This window comes from Ambystoma mexicanum, chromosome 4q, assembly GCF_040938575.1.
Source record: "Ambystoma mexicanum isolate Mex_15411 chromosome 4q, UKY_AmexF1_1, whole genome shotgun sequence".
In the NCBI taxonomy this organism is placed as follows: Eukaryota; Metazoa; Chordata; class Amphibia; order Caudata; family Ambystomatidae; genus Ambystoma; species Ambystoma mexicanum.
The window spans coordinates 108,386,900-108,411,300 of record NC_090928.1 but is presented as its reverse complement, the minus strand read 5'-3'; the positions used below and the strand labels follow the sequence as shown (position 1 = coordinate 108,411,300).

Below are 24,401 nucleotides of genomic sequence, written 5' to 3'. Positions count from 1 at the left end.
ACTGTGTTTTCAGCACAATCCAGCAATATACCTGGATCTACTAGTATTTACAATATTACAGCCCTGAAGAAGTGCACATATATAGTATGAAACAAGCGTAAACTGATTACATGACTGATTATCTATCAATGACCATCTTTAAAGAAAGTTCTTTCTTCTGAACATTTGAAACCACTATGAAGCTGTAATAAACGGGTAAATAAATAGCCCACCAACTGTTCCACATGTATTTACCCAACTTGTGAGCTTCTCCTGCTTGACCAGATCTTGAAGCAGATGAGTTAGTGGATGAAAAAGTTTACAACATACTGTAGTATTGGTGGCTGACATCTTGTGTTCGAGACAATCTATTGCAAACCACACAGATGGCAGCCATGCACGTTTAGTAGAGATAGTAAGCTGATGTCAGAGCCAGCTCATGGAACACCCTACATTGTCCAGCCTGATCAAGTACAGTGTAAACCTTTAAGATGTTACTAGAGACAATTTATTACAATCCATATGGCCAATGGGATAGTCACTTGTGCCTTGACAGATCCAGTTGAACTACCTCTGACACCACTCTGCCAGAAGGCACTCCCTGAAGATTTTATGATGCAGACATTTAAAAGCAGGGAGGGTGCTGCAATGCCTTCAGTGCACTAGACGCCAGATAGTTTCCAGAAAATAAGAGCAGCCCTGTGGATCACCTGTGCTGTCAAGGTGCCCAGCATTCACAATCAATATTTATAACATTGGCCTAGTTTGAATACATTCATTTTTGTCATCACACATGCTGCTCGAGATTGTACAACCACAACTTTCACTAGACCTGATAAACATCATGGGCTTAGGGATACAAAACTGCAATAACTAATAAATCCCGTTCACCTTCTACCAATAGTACTGCAATACTGTATACAATTCCCAGCCCAGTTTTGGCACCCTCGTTTGTAAAGCGGTTCATGGCTATTGAGCCAGGTTCATGCAATAAAATAAAATGTTGTGGTTGTCCACATGCCAAAGTGTGGGTGTTTGGCAAGCCAAAGGTTACTTATGCCTTTGCTTGATACCCGTGAAGAATGATGGCAGCCTCATTCACAAAGACAAGGTTTTCTTTCTCACAGCTATAGAAAGATCAGACGTGGTAGCCGGATACACAGACAGAGACACAGACACACAAACAGGCATTGTTTTGAGATTGTGCTCCAATGTGTCATCAGTTGTCAATATCGTCAGAGGACTGGCTCACCTGACTCTTCTTACGAGAAGACTTGACTGTTGATGATCCCTTGTGCAGCCTTTGTCGGGTCCGGGTGTCGTGAAGAAAAGGGCGTGACTCTCCCGATGCCACCGTGCCCTGTACACTGAGACCGGAGGAGTGGTGGAGTCTGGAGTGGAAAGCCAAGGAACAGGAAAAAAACCTTCCCCAAAGGGAAGAAAAAACCTGAGATCAGTGCCGGCTTCTGCTGTAGACGGAGATGGATGAATGGATCCAACAACCAGAGAAGAGCAAGACCAATCTTCAATTGGGAGGGACAAGGTTCCAGCAGCACAGCCACAACAGGAAGGTAAGTTGACAGGAATTCACAAAGGGGAACATCGAAGGCAAGCCAGGAAAAGGAGGCATGTTTAAGGACAAAGGAACCAACCGGAGACAAGGAAAATAGGCACAGAACAAGGAAGCAGGGAATACAAGAAAACGAATGAAGAGTGCCAGGAACAAGGAGCGCTGAGCAAGGTAGGGCATTGTTCCGTGTCCAACAAACACTGGCGTGAGGGGTCGGAACACCTGTGGCAATGCGGTTGACAATCTTGGGAGTAAAGATGGCGCTTATGATCCCGGCGGCCATATTGGGAGTAAAGATGACGCCCGAGCTGTGGGTGCATCCTTCAGGATTACCAGAGGGACCAGGGCCGGTAAATCAGTGGCATAAATATTGCGTGCAGTTTGGGGAGCAGCATGTTGCTGTGCAGTTTATAATCTGCCTCCTCTAAGCATTGGGCACAAATCACCTCCGTACGAGAAAGGTCTGTTTTCCAAGGATGCAATCATTTGATCAGTCATTCGTTTGACAATGTTTAAGCACACCCTGAGGATTGCCACTACCATATCCAACCCAAAACAGAATGCCTTTCAGAAACTGTACGATTACCCTTAATGTAAATGTGGAAGTCAGACTTTAAATATTAGTGCTCCTGGAAGGAAGACACCTTCATCTTGGCAACAAAAGCTATCATGAAAAAGGCAACTCAAACAAGAACAAACTGGAATCGTTCGGCATCAGGAGGAAACATATCAGGACATGTAGAGAATGGTGAGTAGCCAAGTAGGACAGAAAAACATTCTGAGGTGGTAAGTGGCATGAGACTCGACCAGTTACATTTTGCATAGGTTTTGTTCATGAAGCCCTGTGTGACACATTCAGTGATTTGAAGGGTGAGAACAATACAAGTTCTATCTGGTGCAGATTTAGAATCAGGGAATCCCTTATATGCTGATCATATTGAATGCATTATTACATGAAGGGGAAACCCAACATACTGGGTGACCATGAGCGACACATGCATGTGACTTGATTTTGTGTGTTTTGTACTAGAAATCAGTAGAAGATAGCATTGATTGGTGGCGGCATAGGGCATTACCAGGCTTTGTGTGTTGAAGTGACACTGCCACAAGACCTGGCTGCAGCTTGTTCTTCACGATAGGGGAGCGCTGTTGAACGATTGGCATTTATAAAAACGAACAGTCGCTTAATTGTGGAACTCTTTGGAGTTACTTCTGCCCACAGCTAATACAACAGCTCAGACGATAATGATGTGTTACTCAGTACAGGTTAGACAATTAAAATGTTTGTTTAATGCTGCATGTGGTTCTGAGATGCATAGCCGTAACAGAGACTTAGAGACTCTGGCAATGTGCTGATGTACACATGGCATTGATTATTTTGCCAGAGTCAAACTAGCACCACTTGTCAAAAGTGCCCATGCTCTCACATAGAGCACAGCCACCCCATTTGTCTGGCTCTCTCACAGAGCTCTGCTACTCACTAAAGTTCACAGGCCCTGCCACAGAGTGAACCAGCCCCGTCTTGGGGCTCTCACCCAAATCACTACCACCTCTAAGAGTTATTGGACTCGCCTGCAACAAGCAGCCCCTCCTGAAATGTTTTGGGCACTCACAACGAGCAGTGCCACCGCTTAAAGGTCCCAAGATCTCACAAAGACACAGCCACAACTGGCTCTCTCACACAGCAATACACCACCTTCTGCAGAGTGTTGCCCTCACCGCCACACCTTTAAACCTTCTTGGTCTCTCACAAAGATGGCATCCACTCCTTAAAGTCACCCACCAAAGACCAAAGGATCTCCCACAGGGTTCTGCACCTGCTACAGTTCACCTGCTCTCCCATGCACCAATACCACCAGCAAGTGTTGGTATGGGTCTCTCTGTGAGACCAGACCCTCGACATGACTGCCTCATTTCACCCACTCCAGGAACAGCGACCTAAATAAGGGGAGTATAGGATGGTGTTGCTTCAGGTGTCCGGACATTTCGTCGAAAGACATTTCGTCGAAAGTCATTTGGTCGACGGAATTTGGTCGAAAACCAAATGGTCGAATTCTTTTTTTAAATTTATATATATATTTTTTAGATTTTAGTTTAGGGGAAAAAAAGGGTTTTTTAGAAAAAAAAGGGGATTGGGGGGAACCCCCCAAACCCCCCAAAAAAAAAAAAAAGTGAAAATAAAAAAAAAAAAATTCGACCATTTGGTTTTCGACCAAATGTCCTGTCGACCATTTGTTTTCGACGAAATGTCTGGTAACCGAAGCAATCATGTGCCTCTTCATTGTAGCCGCAACTACCGCAGTGTCCTTCTCCCCCAGCTAACAGGTGTCAGGCAATGCCTTATCACCTGGCCCAATGGATTCTGTCCAAATGCAGGCACTCACATTGGCATGCCTTTTCCAGCTGGTCATTGAGGCAGTGGCAGCAACATGGACTGGCTAGTGGCCACAGCTACCTGTGCCACATGAACCAATTGGGGATCTGGAAGGGTGCAGTCGTGTTATGCAACTTGGCAAGGCATGCACAATTGTATTTATATTGTTTTATTTTGCATTTTTAAAGTGATCACAAAGCCCGGGGACATCGAGGCGCTGTTACCGGAATATGTCTTAGTTGCGTATTTATAATGCGCTTAATACCCAGGGGTTTCTAAGCGCGGGCCCGGGGATCAAACTTGTGTTGCTTCGCGTCATCTTGTTTCCAAGGCGAGCACGTTGCCGCTGAGCTATCCTCCCAGGACGAGAAAACAATGATTTCATATTACCCCCTGACTCTGGGAGGAACGAGGACTTGCATTATCAGCACAGTTCAAGGGTTGGTGGTTGCAGGCCGGTCACTGTTAGGCTCAGTGGAGCTGGGGACTCATCTTTTTCCAGTAAATTTGAGCATGCCACCTTCAAATGTGGTTTTGCATGGCATTTGTCCCCATGCCACATCCCTGGCCCAGGCTTTTGTGCAATTCCCCTAAATGGTCTTCCCAGCTGGCAGGTCAAACAACTCCGTAGAAAGACTGAGGGAGAATTCTTCAGAACTGAATGCATGCATGCATGAGCAAACAAATGCTGGAAATTAACAAAAACGTCTAATAAATGATGCTCTATTTTCTTAACATTTCAAATTAAATCATTTATTGATCTCCTATTAAACTCTGCTTTCCTGATTACATGGAGACAGATGAACACTTGGCCAATGTATTTATGATGATATGATATTTTATTTGTATCGCGCTCATACACAAGTGTTTCAGAGCGCGACAAGGCAAGGGAGGGGATCAGGGGAGAACACATCAACGATTTTACTAGGCCCAGTGACATTGAGAACGTGCAAGTGCATGGGAAAAGGGAAAGGGGAGAAAGTGTATGGACGGGGGAGAGAGGAGAGTGCGGAGCAGAGGAGAAAAGATAAATAATAATAAATACAAATAAATAGATAATAGAGGCAATAAACAGTGGTAGTGCAGCCAGCAGGTGACAAGTGCAGTGTTTACGACAGCAGACTGGGTAAGTCTGAGTAAGTGAAGAAAAGGAAGAAAAAGGGGGGAGGGCGGGGGACTGTATGGGTACAGATACAGTCCCCATTTCAAGGGGTGGCAGTGCATGAGGGTGGCAGGGTGAGCAGGTACCTGGGCCCAGGGGACATAGCGTGGCCAGGTGCACAGTGCCAAGAGAGAGCAGATCAGCAGGGGAGAGGGGGAGCGAAGGCAGAAGAAAAGAGGAAGGTCTTGAGGTGCTTCCGGAACCGGAGATGGTTCTCCTCATGTTTTAGAGTGGCAGGGAGGCTATTCCAGAGGGAGGCCCCAGCCGAAGACAGAGATCTACCCCACCTCCTGACCCTGAGGGAGTTAGAGGTAGAGGAACTAAGAGCTCGAGAGGGGAGGTATTTATGGAGGGATAGCTGAAGGTATTTTGGACGCAGGCCCCAGAAAGCCTTGTGAACAATGCAGAGGGTTTTGAATGTAATCCTCCTTGCATCCACTAGGAGCCAATGGAGAGAGTTATTGGAGAGATTTAAGAATAATGGTCTTTCATTAGGACGGGCTCTAGTGAACCTTTGTAGATCGTGGGTTACTGCACATCAAAAGTCAAACAATACCAGAAAAATAGAAAATTAACAAACCAATGTGACTGGTCTGATATGTGCAATGTCTACATAGTGTAAAGAAAAGAAAATTGTAAATATAAAAACAAGAAAATCTTCACAAAAAAAGAATCCAAAATCATAACCAATTCAAAAATGCGATAAGTTCAGACCTTATCTAGTGGTGACCATTTAGTCTACAGATCAATTTCCAAATCTTTCTGAATTCCCAACAGCGTAATGGAGCTGAACACAAATGTGTTCTAGAACCAGGAGCACGCAGGCTGTTGCTGGAATGAGAAGAGGTCATAGTCATTCCCTGGGGCTCCTATTTTGCCTGACTTGTCCCTTTGCAATAGCGTACACAGACATAGCTCAACCTCCCCCATCTCCTTGTGCATCTCCTCCACCTCCTCCATCTCAGGTGCATCCACCACCTGCTGCAGTTCCAGCCCCAGGTTCCTGCTACCCCTGAGGCTCCTCCTCGCCACTAGTCTTCACACAGACAGGAACCATTTCACGCTACCCCTTCTCTAGGGTGCTTGCTGCACCCACCCACAACTCACACATGAGAAACAAGCCTCTGCCCTCCCAATCCCCATGAATGCACTCCTGCTCCTCCACAGGCTCTGCCTCCATGGTGGCATCCACAAGAGGCCTTGTCTCCCTTGCCACTGTGCTTGGTTCTCCAAAGCTCCTGTGCTCCACTACTTCTGCTTATGCCCAGAAGACTGACAAAGCTGTGTGCCCATTCCTGTGAACTGACACCAATTAACAGCAAAAGGTTCATCACTCATCATCAATCATAGTTGACTCCTCCTCCTGTGAAGGAAAAACACGGCCCTGCTCCTGTCCTCCCGCCTTTGTCCTCTCCCATTGTTGCATTTCTGCCTTTCCTATTGTCAACTAAGACAATTGCGAAAACCAAATTCACCACAAGATTCCAAATTACCAAACAACACCCGGAGAGCAAGTCAACAAGTGCACTCAATACTACATAACACCAAAACAGCACTACACTATGATAATATGACAAAGCAACACAGCAGCAAGTGGGGAGGAGAATATAAATATATATATTTATATATATATATATCATAGGGCAGCGATAGCCGCACTATTGTTAAGGTGAGTCAGACTCCCACAGGAACAGTGAGTCAGACTCCCATAGGAACCCCTTAAAATCCTATCGTAAATAACTTTTGATTTGAGTAACCGATCTGAGCGAAATCTCGATAGTGATTAAGGACTTGTGCCGCTCCCCCCACTGCAAAGTTTCATAAAGATCCATTACAAAATAAAAAAGGTTATTAAGGAGATTAAAAGATTTTTTTCTCCAAAAGTGCATCCTGCTTCCTATTCATTTCCCCATAGATAAACAGGGTACATTTTTTCCAAAGTACACAGCCCAAACCGCTGGACGGATATGGAGCAGGTCCAAAACTATTTGAGCACGAAGTGTTGACTCGCGATCCATGCGTGGTTTGGGTTCATTCCATGCAGTAGTTATTTAAAGATTTGACCGAGAAGGGGGTGCCCCCTTCTCAAAAATATATAGCTACATCTCTGGGATTTACCCGAAACCGGGGGGCATTAGAAATGAAAAGACTCCCATCTTGTTTTTCTCTCGATGCACAAGATATTCGAGGATATGGGAAAATGAAACACACGAAAAAAGCTATTTGCAGATCAAACAATATTCAAATGTAATCAGGCTAGAGGTGGGAAGCGGGGGTGGCTAGAGGGCCAGAACTGAAATTTGGGAGTTGGAGGGGGTCTATGGACAGAGTTTCTAACACAAAGCTTTCTGTAGCCTCGGCTATAGCCTCGAATAGCCGACATCTGAAAGCTAATTGAGTCACAGAAACAGCATGTGTTATGGGGGGAACGAGAGGGAGCGGAGCAGGGGAGGTGAGGAGGCCATCTGAGGAGTGGGAGAAGCTGGCAGAGATGAGGGGCACTTGGTGAGGCCCTGGTGGGGGCAGGAAAGCATTTTATTTCCAGCTGTTTCGCAGATATTCACGGCTATATTCGGGGCTATAAAGGACTACGGATAGCCGAGGGTATGTTCAGTTCAGTATTTTGCACATAGTTGCAGTTATTTTCTCCTAATTGTGAGATTTTCAGGCACCAGTAAAGGAAATATGTGGGTAGAAAGCGTAACTTTTTTTCAGAGGGCGGACGCAAACCTTTGGGTTTTTTGGAGGTTGGCAAGCTTGCTCAAGTATTTGTTTAGCTGGATTTACCCAGGTTGTCATGTTCCCAGTGCAGACGCTTGCCCACAAGACCACAAGCAATTGTTTCATATTGGTATTTTGTTTGCCATGGAATATTTCACTACAGATTGCTGGGTTTAAAAGGTGAGCACCTTTTGTACTTTGCCAGTAAATTTTTTGAAGATGTGCTCTCTCAGGTTATTTTTCTGGTGTTCATTACTTTGTTTAAAAGTCCAATGCTATATTGTCTTGCACACTTTCTTCTAACGAGAAGGCCAATAGAACTACATTTGTATATTTCACTTCAAAATATATAGTCACTTACTATGAGTATATTCATGGGGGCCAGCTTCTGATTTTCACTATGGGGGCAAAAGTACCTGGACATATGTTCTCAAAGACTGCAATCTTTTATACATAATAAAACAAAATATCAGATATGTTTACAGCTACAGTGGGTTTCACAACCACGCAGTAACCAGGATCACCCCTTCTTAGCTTCAAATCAAGGAAGGGGCCAGCCCCCTAAGGCCATGTTACCTTATAAATGAACCCACCTTACAAGACCATTTAGAGCAGCATGGCCTGAGGGGTCCGGATCCTTCCTTGCTTTGAAGCTAAGTTGAGTTGGTCCCGGTTTCTGGCTGGATGGGAGACAGTCCACAGTCCTGAATGCCATGTGTTTTCCTAATTTTAAATATCCGAAAAAGAAAAGGCATCCACATATTTTTTTAAACCGTGCTACTGTCAGTCCTTGAACGCTTTGTACTCAGCGACCATTTTTATGCCTTTTACTGAATTGCATTCTGTATTTGTAGTTTCACAGTCAAGATGGGGGAATAATGCCACAATTGTATACTTTTTGCCTAACATAGTTCAATAAAGATTTATAAATTTGAGTGACACTATGGAATGTGCTCTTTTCAAGTTATCTTTAGAAAGCAGAGTATTGTTGAAAGCCAGACATGAGGGTGAGGAAGGGGAATTATGAGATGGCAAGTAAGTCATGAGTATTTGCCCACGATGTGGCAAGAGAGTGTTTAATCGTGGACAATGGTGAAGTTATTCTCCCCTGACTGTGGCTGCTTTTCAGGACACAAGTAAAGTGCACATGTGGGTGAAGAGCGTAACTTTTTTTCAGAGGGCAAATACAACCCCTTGGGTTTTTTTGAGGTTGAAGTATTTGGCTACCAAGATTTTACTGAGGTTGTCATGTTCACAGTGCAGATGCTTACCCACAAGACTTTGGCGATAGAGACGAGACCACACATTTAGACGGAAGAGTGCACTATCTGATCTTTGACTACTAGATGGCGACATGTGGTGATATAACATCCACAGTGCAGCTGTCGCACACAGCCCAGTCCATAACGAAAATGCAATAGCACACTAGTATTCCATATTATTCCAATACTGATGATTGCTAAAACGAATGGCTTACTACAATGGAAGACCGTCCCGATGAATATGGCACCAATAAGCTTATGCTTGAAACCGGTCGACACTCAGGAAATAAGCCAAATGGTGGCAAACCTTGACTTTTGGGTCTCATTAAGCATTCTGCCTTGACATCATACTAGGTCTCTGTAGTAAATAAGTGTAGCGTTATAGCCACACTTGCTGCCACTTTTAAGTAAGTGTTTTTCACCCCAGCATGAATAAACCTGCTTACACCTGAGAGTGAATACACCTTCTAAAAAGGGTCGATTGACCTATGTTCTCTATTTGTGTGTTTGATTATTGTATAAATACCCTCCAGAGATACAAACGTAGGTACGTGTATGGAGACACTTCGCGTGCAGTATCATTTTCTTATTCTCTTCATTCATATATAGGTAACACACCACTGTCCCTTAGGAACAGGGTTAAGGATAGGTAGATTGCTGTCTGTCTCTGTTATTGTGAATTCCCCTTGAGCCCTCAGTGTCTCGATGCACCTAGCTTGCAAATGGTAGATGTGTTTGTGTTGTCTGAGCAAGGGCCATGGGTAGTGTTCTAGTAGTGTTCTAAAATATACAGTGGGCATGGCCATGGCCAGTGGTGAGGAAACAATGTATGGAGAAACTTTAGTTGCAGGGACACTAAGGTGGGAACTTAACACAACAAAACCCCTTTGGCTGTGCCCACTGTATATTGTACAACACTAACGAGCCACTAGCCATGGCCTTTGGTCATAACCAGTGGCCCCAGCCTTGGCCATGGCAAAGGCCACAGCCAAGTCCATGGCCTAAGTTGCTATTTAGATAATGAAAGCTTTTATTAGCTACACCATAAATGGTGTTATGTCTGATACCATTACATAGATGATGCCATCAGTGATGTCATCAGGGATGACATCTGTGTTGTCATAATTGTGGTCATAGGCTGCATAACAAGGGGGCATGCATTTAAAGTGGCTTTAGCTGCATTTCTGTCCATCAGCACTTTGGAACTTTGACAGACTAATGTTTGGGATTGTCTGACAATGAATTGATAAACTGAGCTTATTATATGTCTTTACATTGTGGTCAAAGAAAGTGTAAGTGCAAATGAAATAGACACCCTTGGTTGGGTCCCGTCCTTACCTTCTGGCCAGTGAAAGTAGAGAAGCACATGCCTTATGTCTATGCACTGCACTGTGCTAGTTATATCCCCCCAGACAGGTATATAATGTATGTGAGGATCTCTCCTGGGGTTCTCCACATCGGGTCCTGTACCAGCTGTCAGGCTGGAGTGGAAGGTGGCTTGTTGTACATTTCTGGTAAAGATAATGCAAGCAGGTTTGTCATCCTCTTCTGGAACCATACTAGCCCAGTTTGCAGAACATCCTTGCTACAGCGTTGGTAACCCTGCACATGCAGACTTGATCAACGTGGTGCAAACCCATTTTTATTTGCCATTGGATTACACTTGCGTGATATGGAAAATCCTGGACATTTTCTATAAACGTTAAAAACTAAGTCATTCTGTTGGGACGGTGCAATGTCATATTATCGACAAAGAGACGATACTCAGAATATACTCAGAATATGTTGAGCTGGGATTTTCTCCACAAAAACATGCAGCTATCTAACTAAAATGTGTAGTCGATTCATACTATACCTTCGTTAAATCTGCTTCCAGTCTCGGAGTATACTGGAGCGTGGATTAACAATCCCTGTGACTAAAGACTGTGCCGATTCTGTAGGCTGCGAGTGGAGACTAGTAGACACATACTCACTAGTTGTGTAAGTCTGAATAGAAATTATGTAAAGGGCTATGGCCACTTGTGCTCCTCTCCTGAGAGTATCCACTCAGATCAGTTTTGGGCTACCATCTCTTCAGCGGAGTCTTTAGTTATAGTAGCAGCTGCGCTACATGTCTGGGAGCGGATACTACTGATATTGGAAATGAAACGTGAAATAATACATTTGTGATTAATTGATCAATGTCATTTTTATTTTGAGATATGGAAGTTTTATTAGAGATTATATACTGATGGAATATGGAAGTTTGATGTATGTGATGTTGTTTACTTAAATTGTTCTAATTGTATATGTAGGAATCTATGCAAAAGGCTAGATATGTAAGCCATATGCATTTGAATGAAAAGAAAATGTGTACAGGGCTTTTATACATCACTTAATGAAGTTTCCTGTCGAACCACGTCATCTTTTAAGGCATTCTTGTCTTCCTGTATGTGGTTCATAAAGGATCACCTAGCTGCTAAGTTTGGGGCGCTGGGGAATTATTTCTTGCCAAAGAAATGAGTTAGTGTAATTAATTCTGTCTTATCTGTGAAAGCAGTCTTTGAAATTCAGAAGTCCTCCTTGTGTAGGCAGCGTCTGCATTTGTATTAATTCAGGGATTTTTTTGGGACTGGGTTCAAAAGGCTGACTTTTTTCTTTAAAACACAGATTCTATGGAGCCTATTTGGATTTGTGTGGAGCTGGTTACAAAGCATACAAATGAAGTCGCCATGCTTTTCTATTTCATTCTTTATTATTGCACCAAAAACGTGTGCATTTCCTTCGAGTACTCGCTATGGATATTACCAGCCGTGTTTTTCTTCTTCGTATTGATGCAAATGCCCTTTTGCGTTTGAAGTGGCAACCTACTTATGAATGTTGATAAAATGAACACAGATTCAGGGAAATGGTGAAAGAAAAGCTGTAGCTTATGGAGCTGAAAATAAAATGTCCACAAACATGGTTGGCTATCGAGGGTTATGAATAATTGCATAGACACGTCTTTGCCTGTTAATGCAAAGAGCAGTATTTAAAACTGCTGCTTTTGTTAGTTTAATACACAGGATACCGCCAGAAGTGGATTTTCTACTATAGAAAGGATTTAAAAAGATATTCCAGAGTAGAGTTGTTTGTCCATTGAAGTCTTGCTGATAGCTCCCTAACACACGAATGAGATGAACTCCACTCATCAAATCTATTAAAAAACTTTCTACTGCACAATTTGAATTGCCCGCATGCTTCCAGAACATTTGCACCTCTCACAGAGTACAGCATAGTGTGAGAACATGTATTAGCTGCTCATCAGTTTGTTAATTCGGATTGCATTAACAATTTGGTCCACCACCTTGCTACTATTTTTCCATTTATGCATCTCATTTCTAAATGTGTTGATGTGGGGTTTGGGGTGGATATCCATATATTCCCACTGGTATTTTTGGCGCATTTGCCTATGGCAGATTCTTGAGGAAACAGCAATTCCTTTTGCCACCCAGATTTCTGAGCGAGTAGTGGCTCTTTGAACTTCACAAGTTCTGATTACCTCGATGAAATTGTGCCCTTTGCCCGTACCAAATTCATCCAGAAAGAGTGAATAGTTATGTAATGTTGATTTATAGCATGCACCGCTACTGGCTCTGCAAGAGAGGAGGTAGGGGGGTTAGTGAGGATACGATGAGAGGGTAGGTTCAGAACCAGGAGTAGCTGGCGTCTGTGAGTGTTGTTGTGCATGTGGAAGTTGGTGCGGGAGACCCCGTGCGTTGTAACCGTTTGTGTAAGACTCGGTGCCTCATGTGTGTGCAACTGTTTGTGTTGGTGTTAGTATGTTGTATGATGGTGGAGTGGGTTGTGGTTGTGCGCACTGGTTAGATTGTGTCCATAAGGGATCCAGAGTCAGGGGTGGCTGTTGCTGTATGACTATCAGGTGTCTTGGTGTGTACTTGTGTTGTTGACGATTTAATGGAGAATGGGGCAGGTAGTAAACTATAGATGTGCTTCCAGTATCTCTTAGATAGTGGGTTGTGAACATTGACTTGATTCTTGGTGTGTTTATGTGTAGTGTGGCTAACCAAATGTCTAGTGTAGTGGTGTTGGTTATGTTGGAGGAGCAGGAAGGGGAAGTGGGTTAGTAAGTCGGTCGGTTTGGTGGAGCCTCTGGTGCGACTGGTTGCTGCTTGATGGTATGTACCCACGTTTTTGGTTGTGGTTCTTCTGCCCATCTCACCTTCTCTCCATTTATTTGTCTCTGCTGTTATGGCTGCCGGTGTCCCTTTGTGGTTGTCATTATCTGTTGAATAAACAGGTTTTGAGTCTTCCTCTCAAGGTGATGTGGTCTTCTGTGGGTCATATTTCTTTAGGCATGGTGTTCCAGAAGTTTGCAATTAGACGTGAGCATGCTGTTCCGTAGAATTTCCATTTTGTTTAATGTTTTGTCTCTATTTATAGGTTGTTGCTGGATCTTAGGTCCTTTATTGGGTGCTACCGGCTGATCTTGTCTTGGAGGAATTCAGCTCCTAGTCTGTGCAAGGCTTTGTGGGCAATGCAGAGTGCTTTGAATTTCATGTGTTTTTATTTCTGGTAACCAGTGTAGGCTTTTCAGTGCTAGAGTGATTGTCTTGGGTGGATATCTCCGGGCAACGGGATTGCCTAGGATACAAGACGATGCAGCACAACAAAGGTTCGATCCATGGGTCTGCGCTTAGATACCTCTGGGTATTAACCGTGTTATAAATAACCAATTACAATTACAAAATGGTCTCTTCTGTTGAGGCTTAATAGGATCCTGGTTGCTGTATTTTGCATCCTTTGGAAATTCTTAGTGAGTCTTTCTGGCATTCCTAGATAGAGGCTGTTTGTGTGGTCAATTCTTGTGGGTATCAGAGATATGATTGTGAAGGTTCTGTGAGGGAAGGAGAGGCAGGGTATTAATCCTCTGAGTAGTCTTAGGTGGAAGAAGCATTTTTTGGTGATTGTGTTGACTTGCGGTTCCAGGGATAGTATGTTATCCATGAGTATTCCTAGGTTATTTACTACGTCGGTAGTCTCCGTTTGCGTTCGCATGCTGGCCGGCCAGTCCATTTGTGGTTTGCCTGCGTTGATTTCTACGGGTGAGAGCATTGTTTCCATTTTCGCTGGGTTCAATTTAAGGTTGTTCATTGTCATCCAATTGTAAATGTCAGTGAGGCAGTTTTTGAGGAAGTTATTTTGTTCCTGGCCTGTGTTCGTTTTCATATTCATTTATGTGCCATCTTAGTAGTTGTAGGCGGTTAGTCCTTTGGTTCAAATGATTTTCATCAGTGGGCACATGCAGATGTTGAAAAGCAGAGGAGAGCGGCTGGATCCCTGTGGTACTCCACAGTATATATATTTGGTGTTTGAGGGGAACTGTGGCAGGTAGGTTCTTTCCGTTCAGTTTGTTAGGAATGAGATAAGCCACTTTAGTGCGGATTCCTGTATGCCAAATTCCATCAGTCTTTTTATTAGTGTTGCATGGCTGATTGTGTAAAAAGCCACTGATAAGTCCAATAGTGTGAGGGCCAATTGGACGTCATCGTTTGCATTTATTTTCAGGTCATCGCATATCGATAGGAGCGCTGATTCTGCTCCTCTCATTGGTCTGAAGACAACTTGTGAGCGGTCGAGTATTCTGTTGGTTTCAATGTATTTAAGCAGTATCTTCTAAACATGGTTCTCTAGGATCTTAACTGGGTAGGGCAGGTTGGATATAGGTCTGCAGTTGCTCAGGTCTTCTGCTCTTTCTGATTCCTTTTTTATCAGTTGTTTGATGTATGCAGATTTGAAGGCAGACGGTATGATTACTCTTTTGAGTGATAGATTCATTAGGTTCTGGAAGTGTGTCATCGGGGTTCTGTGGTTAAGGATTCCTTTGAAGATGTCAGGGGGGGCAGGCGTCCCTTGGGGATTCTGCAAGGTTGATCTCCCTGATCAGTTTGGCAAAGGTTTCTTCTGTGATTGGTACTAGGCAGGTGAGTTTTGCTGTAGTCTGTGTTTCAGCTGGTGTCACGACCTTACCCCCACCGTGTGGTAACAGGTCCCTGAAGACCCTATTTGGCCCCCCTCGGATCCCTTGGAGCCATCGCTGTTGGCATCAAAGGCACATACTGGGATGGGGTTTCAATGGGCAGTGGACAAGCATGGCCGCCCCCATGAGGACTAATGGGAAACTGCAATTAGCGGTCTAGCATCCAGGGCGGGGCCCAACCTGAAGGCACCTGGGATATCTGCTGGCTATTTAAACCAAGCCCGATTAGAGGCACGTGCTTCGCGTTATTCTGCTCTTGCAGCGTGAGGTTCACTGGGTCCTGCTCAGCATCCTGGCCTGCACGGGCGAGAGAAGGGAAGAACCACCAGCATCATTACCTGCCCAGCGGCATCCTCCATCAACCAAAGTTGCCCAACATTCATTGTCCTCCTCCGGCATCTTCTCTGGAAGCTAGAGCGTGAACAAGACATTGAGTACGCTACTTACCAGTCCGTCAGGAAGACCATTGGCTCCAGTACATCTTCCATCTGCCTTTGTTCCGGTGGGCCCATTCTTCCTGGATTTTTTCTCGACCTGCAAGACAAACTATAGCACAGGTTAGCCATTTGCAAGGACGCTCGCAGCACCGCTTGGCACATCTAACCTGCCTCCTCGAACACAGCTTCAGCATCCATTCTCTGCTTTCAACATCTGCAAGAAAAGGGGAGAAGGTTATTTGGTGCCTTAACCAATATAGGCATTGCTCTCATCCTAAAAGACTTACCTGAAAAGTGGAGTCACAGCCGGTCTGGACTCCGGCCCACGCCAGTGAAGAAAGTTGGCAGAACGGTGCCATTGACAACGCTCCCCTGCCCAGCGGAGCAGGATGGAGAGAGCATCTTTATAGAAATCAAGTTGAGAAACGTCCCCAGGGGAGACACAAGGGGAACCCGGGAGGTGGGTCGCAAGGTAGGAATAGCAGTTAAACTTCACCTCCTGTCTTCTAAACCGATCCTCGACAGCACAAACTTCGGTGAAGGTGAGGAGTCCCGGAGAGCATCCCGACCAGTCGAGGGGCATCCCCGTGGATACAAGGTAAGCGATACACCTGGCGCCTTTGATTCAGCGGTTGTGGTTGTATTACCCCGGGTTGTGTTGATGGTCTGCTGGATTGTTTGTATTTTTGATCTCAGGCGGTTGGTGATGTTGTCATAAAGTGCTTGTATAGGGATGATGGAGTCCTTGGAGGATGAATTACATTTTTTATCTCTTGCATAATTTTGAAGAGTTCTTTGTGTGGATTGTTTGCCGATTCTATTCTTATGGCGTAATAGTATTTTATTGCTTAGAGGACTGTTGATTGGTATTTTATTTTGTATTGTCGGTTGTACTGTTCTTTCAATTATTTGTCCATTTGTGGTATATTTTTTGTTCTTTCAGTTCTTCTGTGAACCATTTTGCTGCCAGTTTTTTTGTGTGGCTTTGATTGGTTTTTCTGTTGCCAGGTGCTCTAGGGCCTTGGTGATCCATTTGTTCAGTGTATTTTCTGCTGTGTCTATGGTTGTTTCGGTGGGTTCTGTTCTGGTTGGAAGGGTTGAGTCTAGTAAGTTTGATAAGGCGTCCAGGTCTAGGTTCTTCCAGTTTCTTTTCTTGCTGGCATGGAGACGTTCCTTTCCAGCCGGTAGGTGGGTTTGGAGTGTGATGTAGAATGGTATCAAATAATGGTCGCACCATACCATTGGTGTAAGTGGCAAAGATGCACATAGTCCTTCTCTGCAGAAAATTGCGTCCAAGGAGTGTCCGGCGTTGTGGGCGGATCCATTTACTGTTTGCTTGAAATGCAATGTTCCCAGGAGTGCGCAGAGTGAGTTTGCTGTGGCTTCATTTTCTTTTTCGAAACAGATGTTGAAGTCTCCCAGTATGACTAGGTTTTCGTGGTATGTTAATAAAATGGCATCAGGTAATTTAGTTGCAAAGTCGGGGTTATACGATGGTGCTCTGTAGAGGAATACTGTGTTGGTTTGGTCATTGAGTTCAGTCTTGATGAGGAGGGATTCACAGTCTTCTACATCGGATGGGATGAGTTGAGACGATCAGAAGTGCTCTTCGTTTTCTCTGTTGGCATGTATTAATTTAAAGTTGTTTGGTAAGGCTTCGTTCACGATGGCTTTGTAGTTGTCTGATAGCCAGGATTCTCTAAGAAAGAGCATGTCTGTGCCTCATAGATTTCTAGTGAGTGTTTTGCCATGGATCTAACCTTGAGTAGGCTGCAGTGTAGTTTGTTTGATTTTCCTTTTGGGTTGTTGATTGTTTTTGTTGGTTCGGTTCGGTGTGTTTGTCGGTTGGGTTTCCGTTGCTGGTGGTTCTCTTCTGGTTGTGCCTGTTGGAAGGAGGGGTCCTTTGGTGGTAAGTCTCTTCATCAAGTAAACTGATTAGGTTGATGGAAGGGTTGATTGGTTTTGGTTCGTTCCAGCTGGAGAGTTGTGTTGTGCCCATCCTTTGTTAGAGTCTTTGGTGATTCAGAGGGTAATGGATTCCAGTTTGTCCCTGATTCTAGTTGTAGTATTGTCCATGGTGTAGTCTGGGTTGGGGTGATTTATGAATTGGCAAGTGGGAGAGAGGCCTTAATTAGAGACACAACAATAAAGGTGGTAAAATCTAGATGTGGGACACATGGCAAATGGGAGGAAAGAACAGATTGAGAACACAACAGCAAAAACAGTAGTATCTAGTTTTGGAATACCTGGAAAGTGGGAGAGAGGTCTATATTGAGGGCACAACAGTAAAACTGCAACACCATGATTTTGGATACCAGGCAATTGGGTAGCTTGAGGACACAACAGTAAAGGTGGTAAGGCCTAGATTTAGGATACCTGGCAAGTGGGAGAGAGGCCTATTTTGAGGACACAACACTAACAGTAGTTAAGCACGGATTGAGGACACAACAGCAGAAACAGTAATACTTATATTTGGGATACCTGGAAAGTGGGAAATCTGGCAAGTGGAAGGAAAGCCCAGAATGAGGACATAACAGCAATGCCAGATATCGCTAACTATCACAGTTGGCCTAAATGCCAGATATGGCTTAACTAACACAGTTGGCATAAATGTCAAATATGACTAACACAATTGGCATTTATGCCAAGATATGGCTGGCTAACACAGTTGGCCTAAATGACAGATATGGCTAACTAACACAATTGGCCTCAATGCCACATATGGCTGGCTAACACAGTTGGCCTAAATGACAGATATGGCTAACTAACACAATTGGCCTCAATGCCACATATGGCTAACTTAGGACAGTTGGCCTAAATACCAGATATATTTCTCCCAACTGTGTCCTGTTGCTGTGCGCTAACTGCTTATTGTTTGGTGTTCACCGGTTATGGTTGGTATTTTTCGCCAAAAAAGATTAGTTTCCAAGTATTCATTCAATATTTTCTAGTATTCACATTACTTTATATCATCCAGATTTGCTTATTCTAAAACTAGAAATTCCCACTCAGGAGGTTTGTGAAAAAGAGTGTATTGGGCTTGTTCATCATGGAAGTCGCTCATTGAACATCCTGATGTTGAAGGAGAGTTTGTTTGTTTATTCATTTGTTATGTGCACCAAGCCCATAGGTAAAAGGGTGCAGCAGTATGAAGATGCGAAGCTTACATAGTTACAAATATGCATTGAATTTACACAAATAAACAACTTAAATAGTTACAAACATGCATTGAGGATACACGAATATGCACAGAAATGACACGGTATCGAGTATACAGAATGTGCAAATATATACAGAGGAGGTAAGAAGGCTTTTGTAGTTACAAGAATAAGCATGAGCAATGTGCAGAAATATGCAATGCTTAGTCAGATCTTTTGTGTATCACTTAGGCATACAAGTGAGCTGGAGCCACAGGCATATCCTGAAGGTCAGAGGCTAAGGATATGTAGCAAGGATATGTTTTATAACATTTTTTCTGAAGTGTAAGTATGGTTGGTCAGCTCTCAGGTCTTGGGGCAAAGAGTTCCAGTATTTAGCCACCTTTACAGGGAAGCTATTACCACCAATGGTGGTGAGCTTGTATTTAGGTATGGTCAGGCAATTAGCATTGCAAGAGCACTACACAGAAAATGAATAACATCAACATCCAACTGCCAGATGTAAAACCTGTTTGGAATTGGGCTTGAAGATTAAACAGATGCTTTTACCTGAGCTGCACTAAAACATGTTTTAATTTTTTATTTTTTTATTTGTGTTCTTGGTTACAAACAAAACCGTACAAAATAAATAATTACAAAACAAGCAAGATAATTTCATCACAAATCAGCACATTAATAACTTTATTACACTATATTCTAAAATGTACTTATATGCCAGTCAAGTGGCACAGCGAGTAGAGCGCTCACTTTGATATCCGTGCAGAGTTTGCTAACGCAGGTTCAAATCCCGGCAGGGCAAAACTCAGCCTTTCATCCTTCCGAGGTCGATAAATGAGCACCACACACCAGGGGTAATAATAAGCAACGCTCAGATACCTGAGGGTTCGAAGCACTATATAAATGCCAAATTATTATTATTATTTTATGTTGAAATAACTGTTGAAAACTACCACTGTGACAGTATTCCTTAAATGTCCCCATGAGGAGGCTCCAGTAAAACCATCCAGTTTATTAAGTTCTCTCATAAGTCTGGGAGATGATTTTATGAGATTTGCTGCATTGTTAATAATCAGATTGGTTGCAACAGAACGTTCAGGCTCTTCATAGGGCTCAATGGGAATGGGGAGGCCGGATGCACCAGCGCCATTCAGAATGGGGCCAGTGCATCCGGCATGGTCTGCTCGCGGGTGCCGGTCTGCCCGCCAGGTCAGACCAGTCGTGCAAAAGGCACCCACAAGCAGAATTCCTAGTTTGCCGGTACAGTAACAATGGTACCAGCAAGCTTACTGGTACCGTTGTTACAGTATCGGCAAACTTGGAATGAGGCCCAATATTTCTCATCTATTCTGCCTCAGAAATAAGGTTTGTCGTAACTGTTCGGTTTTTATTACTATGTTTGTGACAGAATTTTTTATCGTCCTTTAGAGGACAGCACTTCAAACATTTACATCCATTGAGCATTGGATTGGGGCTGTTTATAAAAGCGTACCCACTTTTTATATTTAGTTCTTAATTTAGTACTAGCCTTTCTTATACACAGTTTGTCCCAGGCAGTCTCTTTCATGATACGTCTCATAGCTGCACGATACTGTTTCCTTCATTATCTAGATGAACTGCTCTTTTTGAGTTATACCTTTTTTTTTCTTTTAAATAATTTATCGCATTTTTCATAATTTCCCAGGAGGCTACCTCTTCTTCAGCATTTTTGTATCTACCATTATACCCGAAGTACTAAATTAGTGATTCATTAAATAGCTCCACGTTTTTTCCAGACCAGCTGAGTCTGTTCATATGATAGCTAAGCCCAACCTCTCCTAACAGGATGTTTTCTCTTACAATTTTATTTAGGCTAAATGTACATCCAATTTTAACATGGTCACTAAGGTCAGTGAAAACAGAGTTATATTCATTTATCATTTTTTGGAGGGAATGGGACACAAATATATAATCTATCCATGACTTCTGTGCACCTCTACTCCACATGAAGACATCTATTTTGTTCAGATGTCCTTTTGGGTTCATAAACTCCATGGGCCTCATTACGGCTTTGGCGGTAGCCATGCTGCCACCAAAACCGGGTCTGGATCCGGGTTCCCTGAATGGGGAATTACCGGGCCATTGCGAGTTTGGAGGGCCCGGTAATTCCTCCTACAGGGAACCCAGGCCCGGACCTTCCCCATTCCCGTTTGAGCCCCCATAGGGCTCAATGGGAATGGGAGCGGGAGCTAACAACGGGCCGACTACGACCGGCCCGTTGTTAGTTCCCTGGTCGCCTCGCGGGACCCGTAATGACGCCAGGTTTTACCAGGCATCATTACCGGGTCCCGCGAGGCGACCTCCAAATCTTGCGGAATGGGTTTAACGGGTCTGCCTCCATTAGCGGAACCCATTAACCCATTCCGCAAAGGCCGTAATGAGGCCCCATATGTCACCCATCCAGAAATAGCGACCAATTTTACATTTTCAAAATCATTTGCAATTATATCGGAGTAGTTTGCATCAATTTCATAACAGACCGAATTAAAGTCCCCAGTGATCACATAGTGGTGTCCCATATCCTCTTCAAGCCACAGGTTTAATGTATTATCTATGTAACATTGCAGCATAGCAGTTTCCACATTCTCGGAGGGGCTATACATATTAATCAACACCAACCTGCTGTGATTATTGATTGATTGATTGATTGTTTATTTATTATGCCCTTGTAAAAATTGTTTTTCATCGGACCTTCTCCAAATCCTGATATCATTATTGAGATTGAATGATCATTTCTCCATTGAGTAGCATAGTCTCTGACTTGGAGATTATCCCTCACGCCAGTGATCAAACCCCCAGTAGGTCTGCCCAAGGTACTTTTCATATCGGCTCTTTGAGTTATTGTATAGCCATCTATGAAGCATGCATGTAGTAATAAACTCCACTGTAAACAAAGTACATCGTAGCTAGTCACCAAATCCATGACTTCCTGATGGTATCGAAAGGAGAGAAACCCCCCTGTGTTCAATGATATCAAGTTATGCATTGAACCAAGAAGGTGAGGTTCATCAGCCCATATCGTCACAAACTGAAGAATTACAGAAAAAGAGGGTTGGGGTCAACAGCCCCATAACCCCTCAAAACTAAATTAAGCACTGATACCTACCCCACAACTCTAGCACCAGGCCCGATAAGGGACAAAGCCTCTCCCCTTGAAGGCGACAATAGAGAGGAAGCATAATGTGGGTACAGAACAATGTGCCAGTGGTCCATGAGGAGGTGAAACCACACTTCGATTTATGTGGATTAATGGCCCTGAAGTTGCCACCTTTTTCCTGGTTCAGCAATACAGCCAGGCTGAACATTCCCCCCAGACAAAGTAGATTGCCGGTAAAAAAGCTGAGATCGCGGGTAAAATAGCTCAGTGGGTTGAATGCTTGCTGCTGTAATCTGTGTGTGATCTGCAGGTTGCAGGTTCTAATCCCGGCAAGGCCAACACAACTTTTCATCCTTCTGAGGTCAATAAATGTGTACCAACATCAGATGGCTGATTGTGTATGTAAATAGGTTCTATATATATATAAGGCAGCACAGTAGTAAAAAGTGATGAGTGCAACAGAGATTATAAAAATGCAAGCGACAGACATGAGCAGTGTTGGCTATATGAGCAGAGATGGAAAGAGAGGGTTTGAAGATGACACCCAGATTTTTGGCAATGCCTGATGATATAATGGTGGTTAATCCTCCTGCAAGGCACTGGAGTATATATCACAGGTGGAACAGGCACCCTTGGTAAAGCTTCCAAATCGACATTGGAGTCCAATGAACTCCAAGCATGGTTACTAACTCGGCCATACTCTACTCATAGTCAGGAGGATTTTGCCAATGGTAACCCAAGTCTGGCAGTATTTATTAAATATAATATATTTAATTATATTTTCAGAGGGAAATACTGTCAAAGTAATAATGAGACTTAATAACTCTCTCTCTGCCCATGCTATTTATTATATAAATTACCTCTTTTTCCATCCTCTTAAAGATGATGGCCTGGAACTTAAAGTCAATGATAACTATGCTCAGTTGTTTTTAACATTGTCAGGAACCGATTGCGGATTAAGAGTAAATTCAATTCCTGCCAAAACCACACCCAGGTTTGGGGATCTATCATAAATAGATGACAATTTCTCAGATGTTTGCGGAAATACTTAAGTCACGCAATCAGAGCACGATTTTAGACATTATGATTCATCCTGAACAATCTTTCTGTTTTTCTATTGCCCATCAAATTATTCTATTAAGACAATTTCATCAGATTATAAACTGGAGAGAAAAACTTCCATTTGCCACTGAAGTAAAAATGAGCCATTGCAGAAGTAAAAATCATTTTCTAGACTGCATTCTAGACTGAATTCTGTAGTGGACTGCATGAGCGCCATTAATGGAGATAATAGCCCCTCAGAATGCAGATGTTGGTCTATCTGCAACACTCAAGGGATAGTATTTCACAACTGGCTTTCACCCCAGTATGTAGGTGTATTCAAGCCAAAGCTGATAGAATCCTGTCCCAGTGAATCCTAACGTATAGGCCTACCACAGATTTAGATAAGGAAAGGACCTTCTCTCTCAATCCCCAAAATGTGTTTGGTCAAAACGAGTGACCTTACATTCATGGTTTGGTCAGTCTATACATCACAATAGCAGAACTCTCCACGTTTGTTTAGGTGTTTTCAAGTTTCCAAGTCTCTTCTGTCTGCAATATCCTGCTGTCAGTTTACATGCCTTGCCATGGACCTAGTTCCCTAAAGGATAAAAGCCTCCAACTGGGAGATCATGCACATTCGTTTTGACCACTCTTAAGCAATATTAGTCATAAAAACAAAGCAATGATGTGAAGTCTGGCTCTTCATGTAAAAATATCCCCCTCAAGTTCAAAATATCTTGAAATGAACATGCGTTCCTGATATCTGTCTAAACATCCTTTTTCCCATTCCTTTGTTCCCATAGCTGCTGTCCGCTTTTTCCAGTGTGTCTTCATGGATGGGGTCAACGGTTATGGATTTCCCTTCCCCTTTACTCCAGTCTACAGCCAAGAGAAAAAACCCAGCAACCCAAAACATGATGGGCAGAAGACAAGAACACCAGCAGGACACTAGTGCCCATCACTGCGGACATTGGAGGATATTACAGTGTTAGTCTTTGACGATGATTCACGAAGAAGACTATGGGTGCCTCTTCTTGAATACAAGTGATCTGATGGATCACTTAACACTGGAAGAGTGCTTACTTGTATCCAGTGAAAGAGGAATGTGCATAGGCGAACCTTGTGTTCAATAAAGAAATTGTCACTAGGATAGGGAGATGAGTGTATGGCATTCCTCGGAGAAAGGCTGGGGTACTGAAACCGAGCGTGCTGATCATGTGTTTTTTTCTGCTTCTTATGTATTTTTCCCTGGTTTGCGTGAATGATTTTTTCCCATGATGGCTTTCAAATACTAAATAAAAGAATGAGTTATGAAACCTACCTCTGAATCGCATATGTGATCTTGCAATACGTCTTCATGGTGAAAACCTTCGTGAAATTGTGAGGATTCACCATGAATTGAGGCCGTTCAAAGAAAGACAGACACACTTGATGTGATAAACAGACCATACATTGAATATAGTTGTTTAGGTCGAGCACAGGCTCAGCCGAATGTGCTTGGTAAATTGGTGACTGGTTTAAATCTTCACATCTTGAGTATGG

At 43.4% G+C, this 24,401-nt stretch overlaps 1 protein-coding gene across 50 annotated transcripts in view; it reads left to right on the top strand.

Annotated features, from left to right (window-relative positions):
* The window catches only part of TRDN (triadin), a 1,596,486-nt gene extending 1,572,307 nt beyond the window's left edge, over positions 1-24,179 (top strand). For 49 of the 50 annotated variants that reach the window (XM_069607588.1, XM_069607568.1, XM_069607599.1 and 46 more), the window contains one exon: positions 23,663-24,179. In XM_069607588.1, the coding sequence (XP_069463689.1) occupies positions 23,663-23,811 (149 nt within the window). In that variant the 3' untranslated portion in view covers positions 23,812-24,179. The remainder of the gene's footprint in view (positions 1-23,662) is intronic. The other variant, XM_069607595.1, reaches the window with a different exon arrangement.
* The last annotated feature ends 222 nt before the right edge of the window (positions 24,180-24,401 follow it).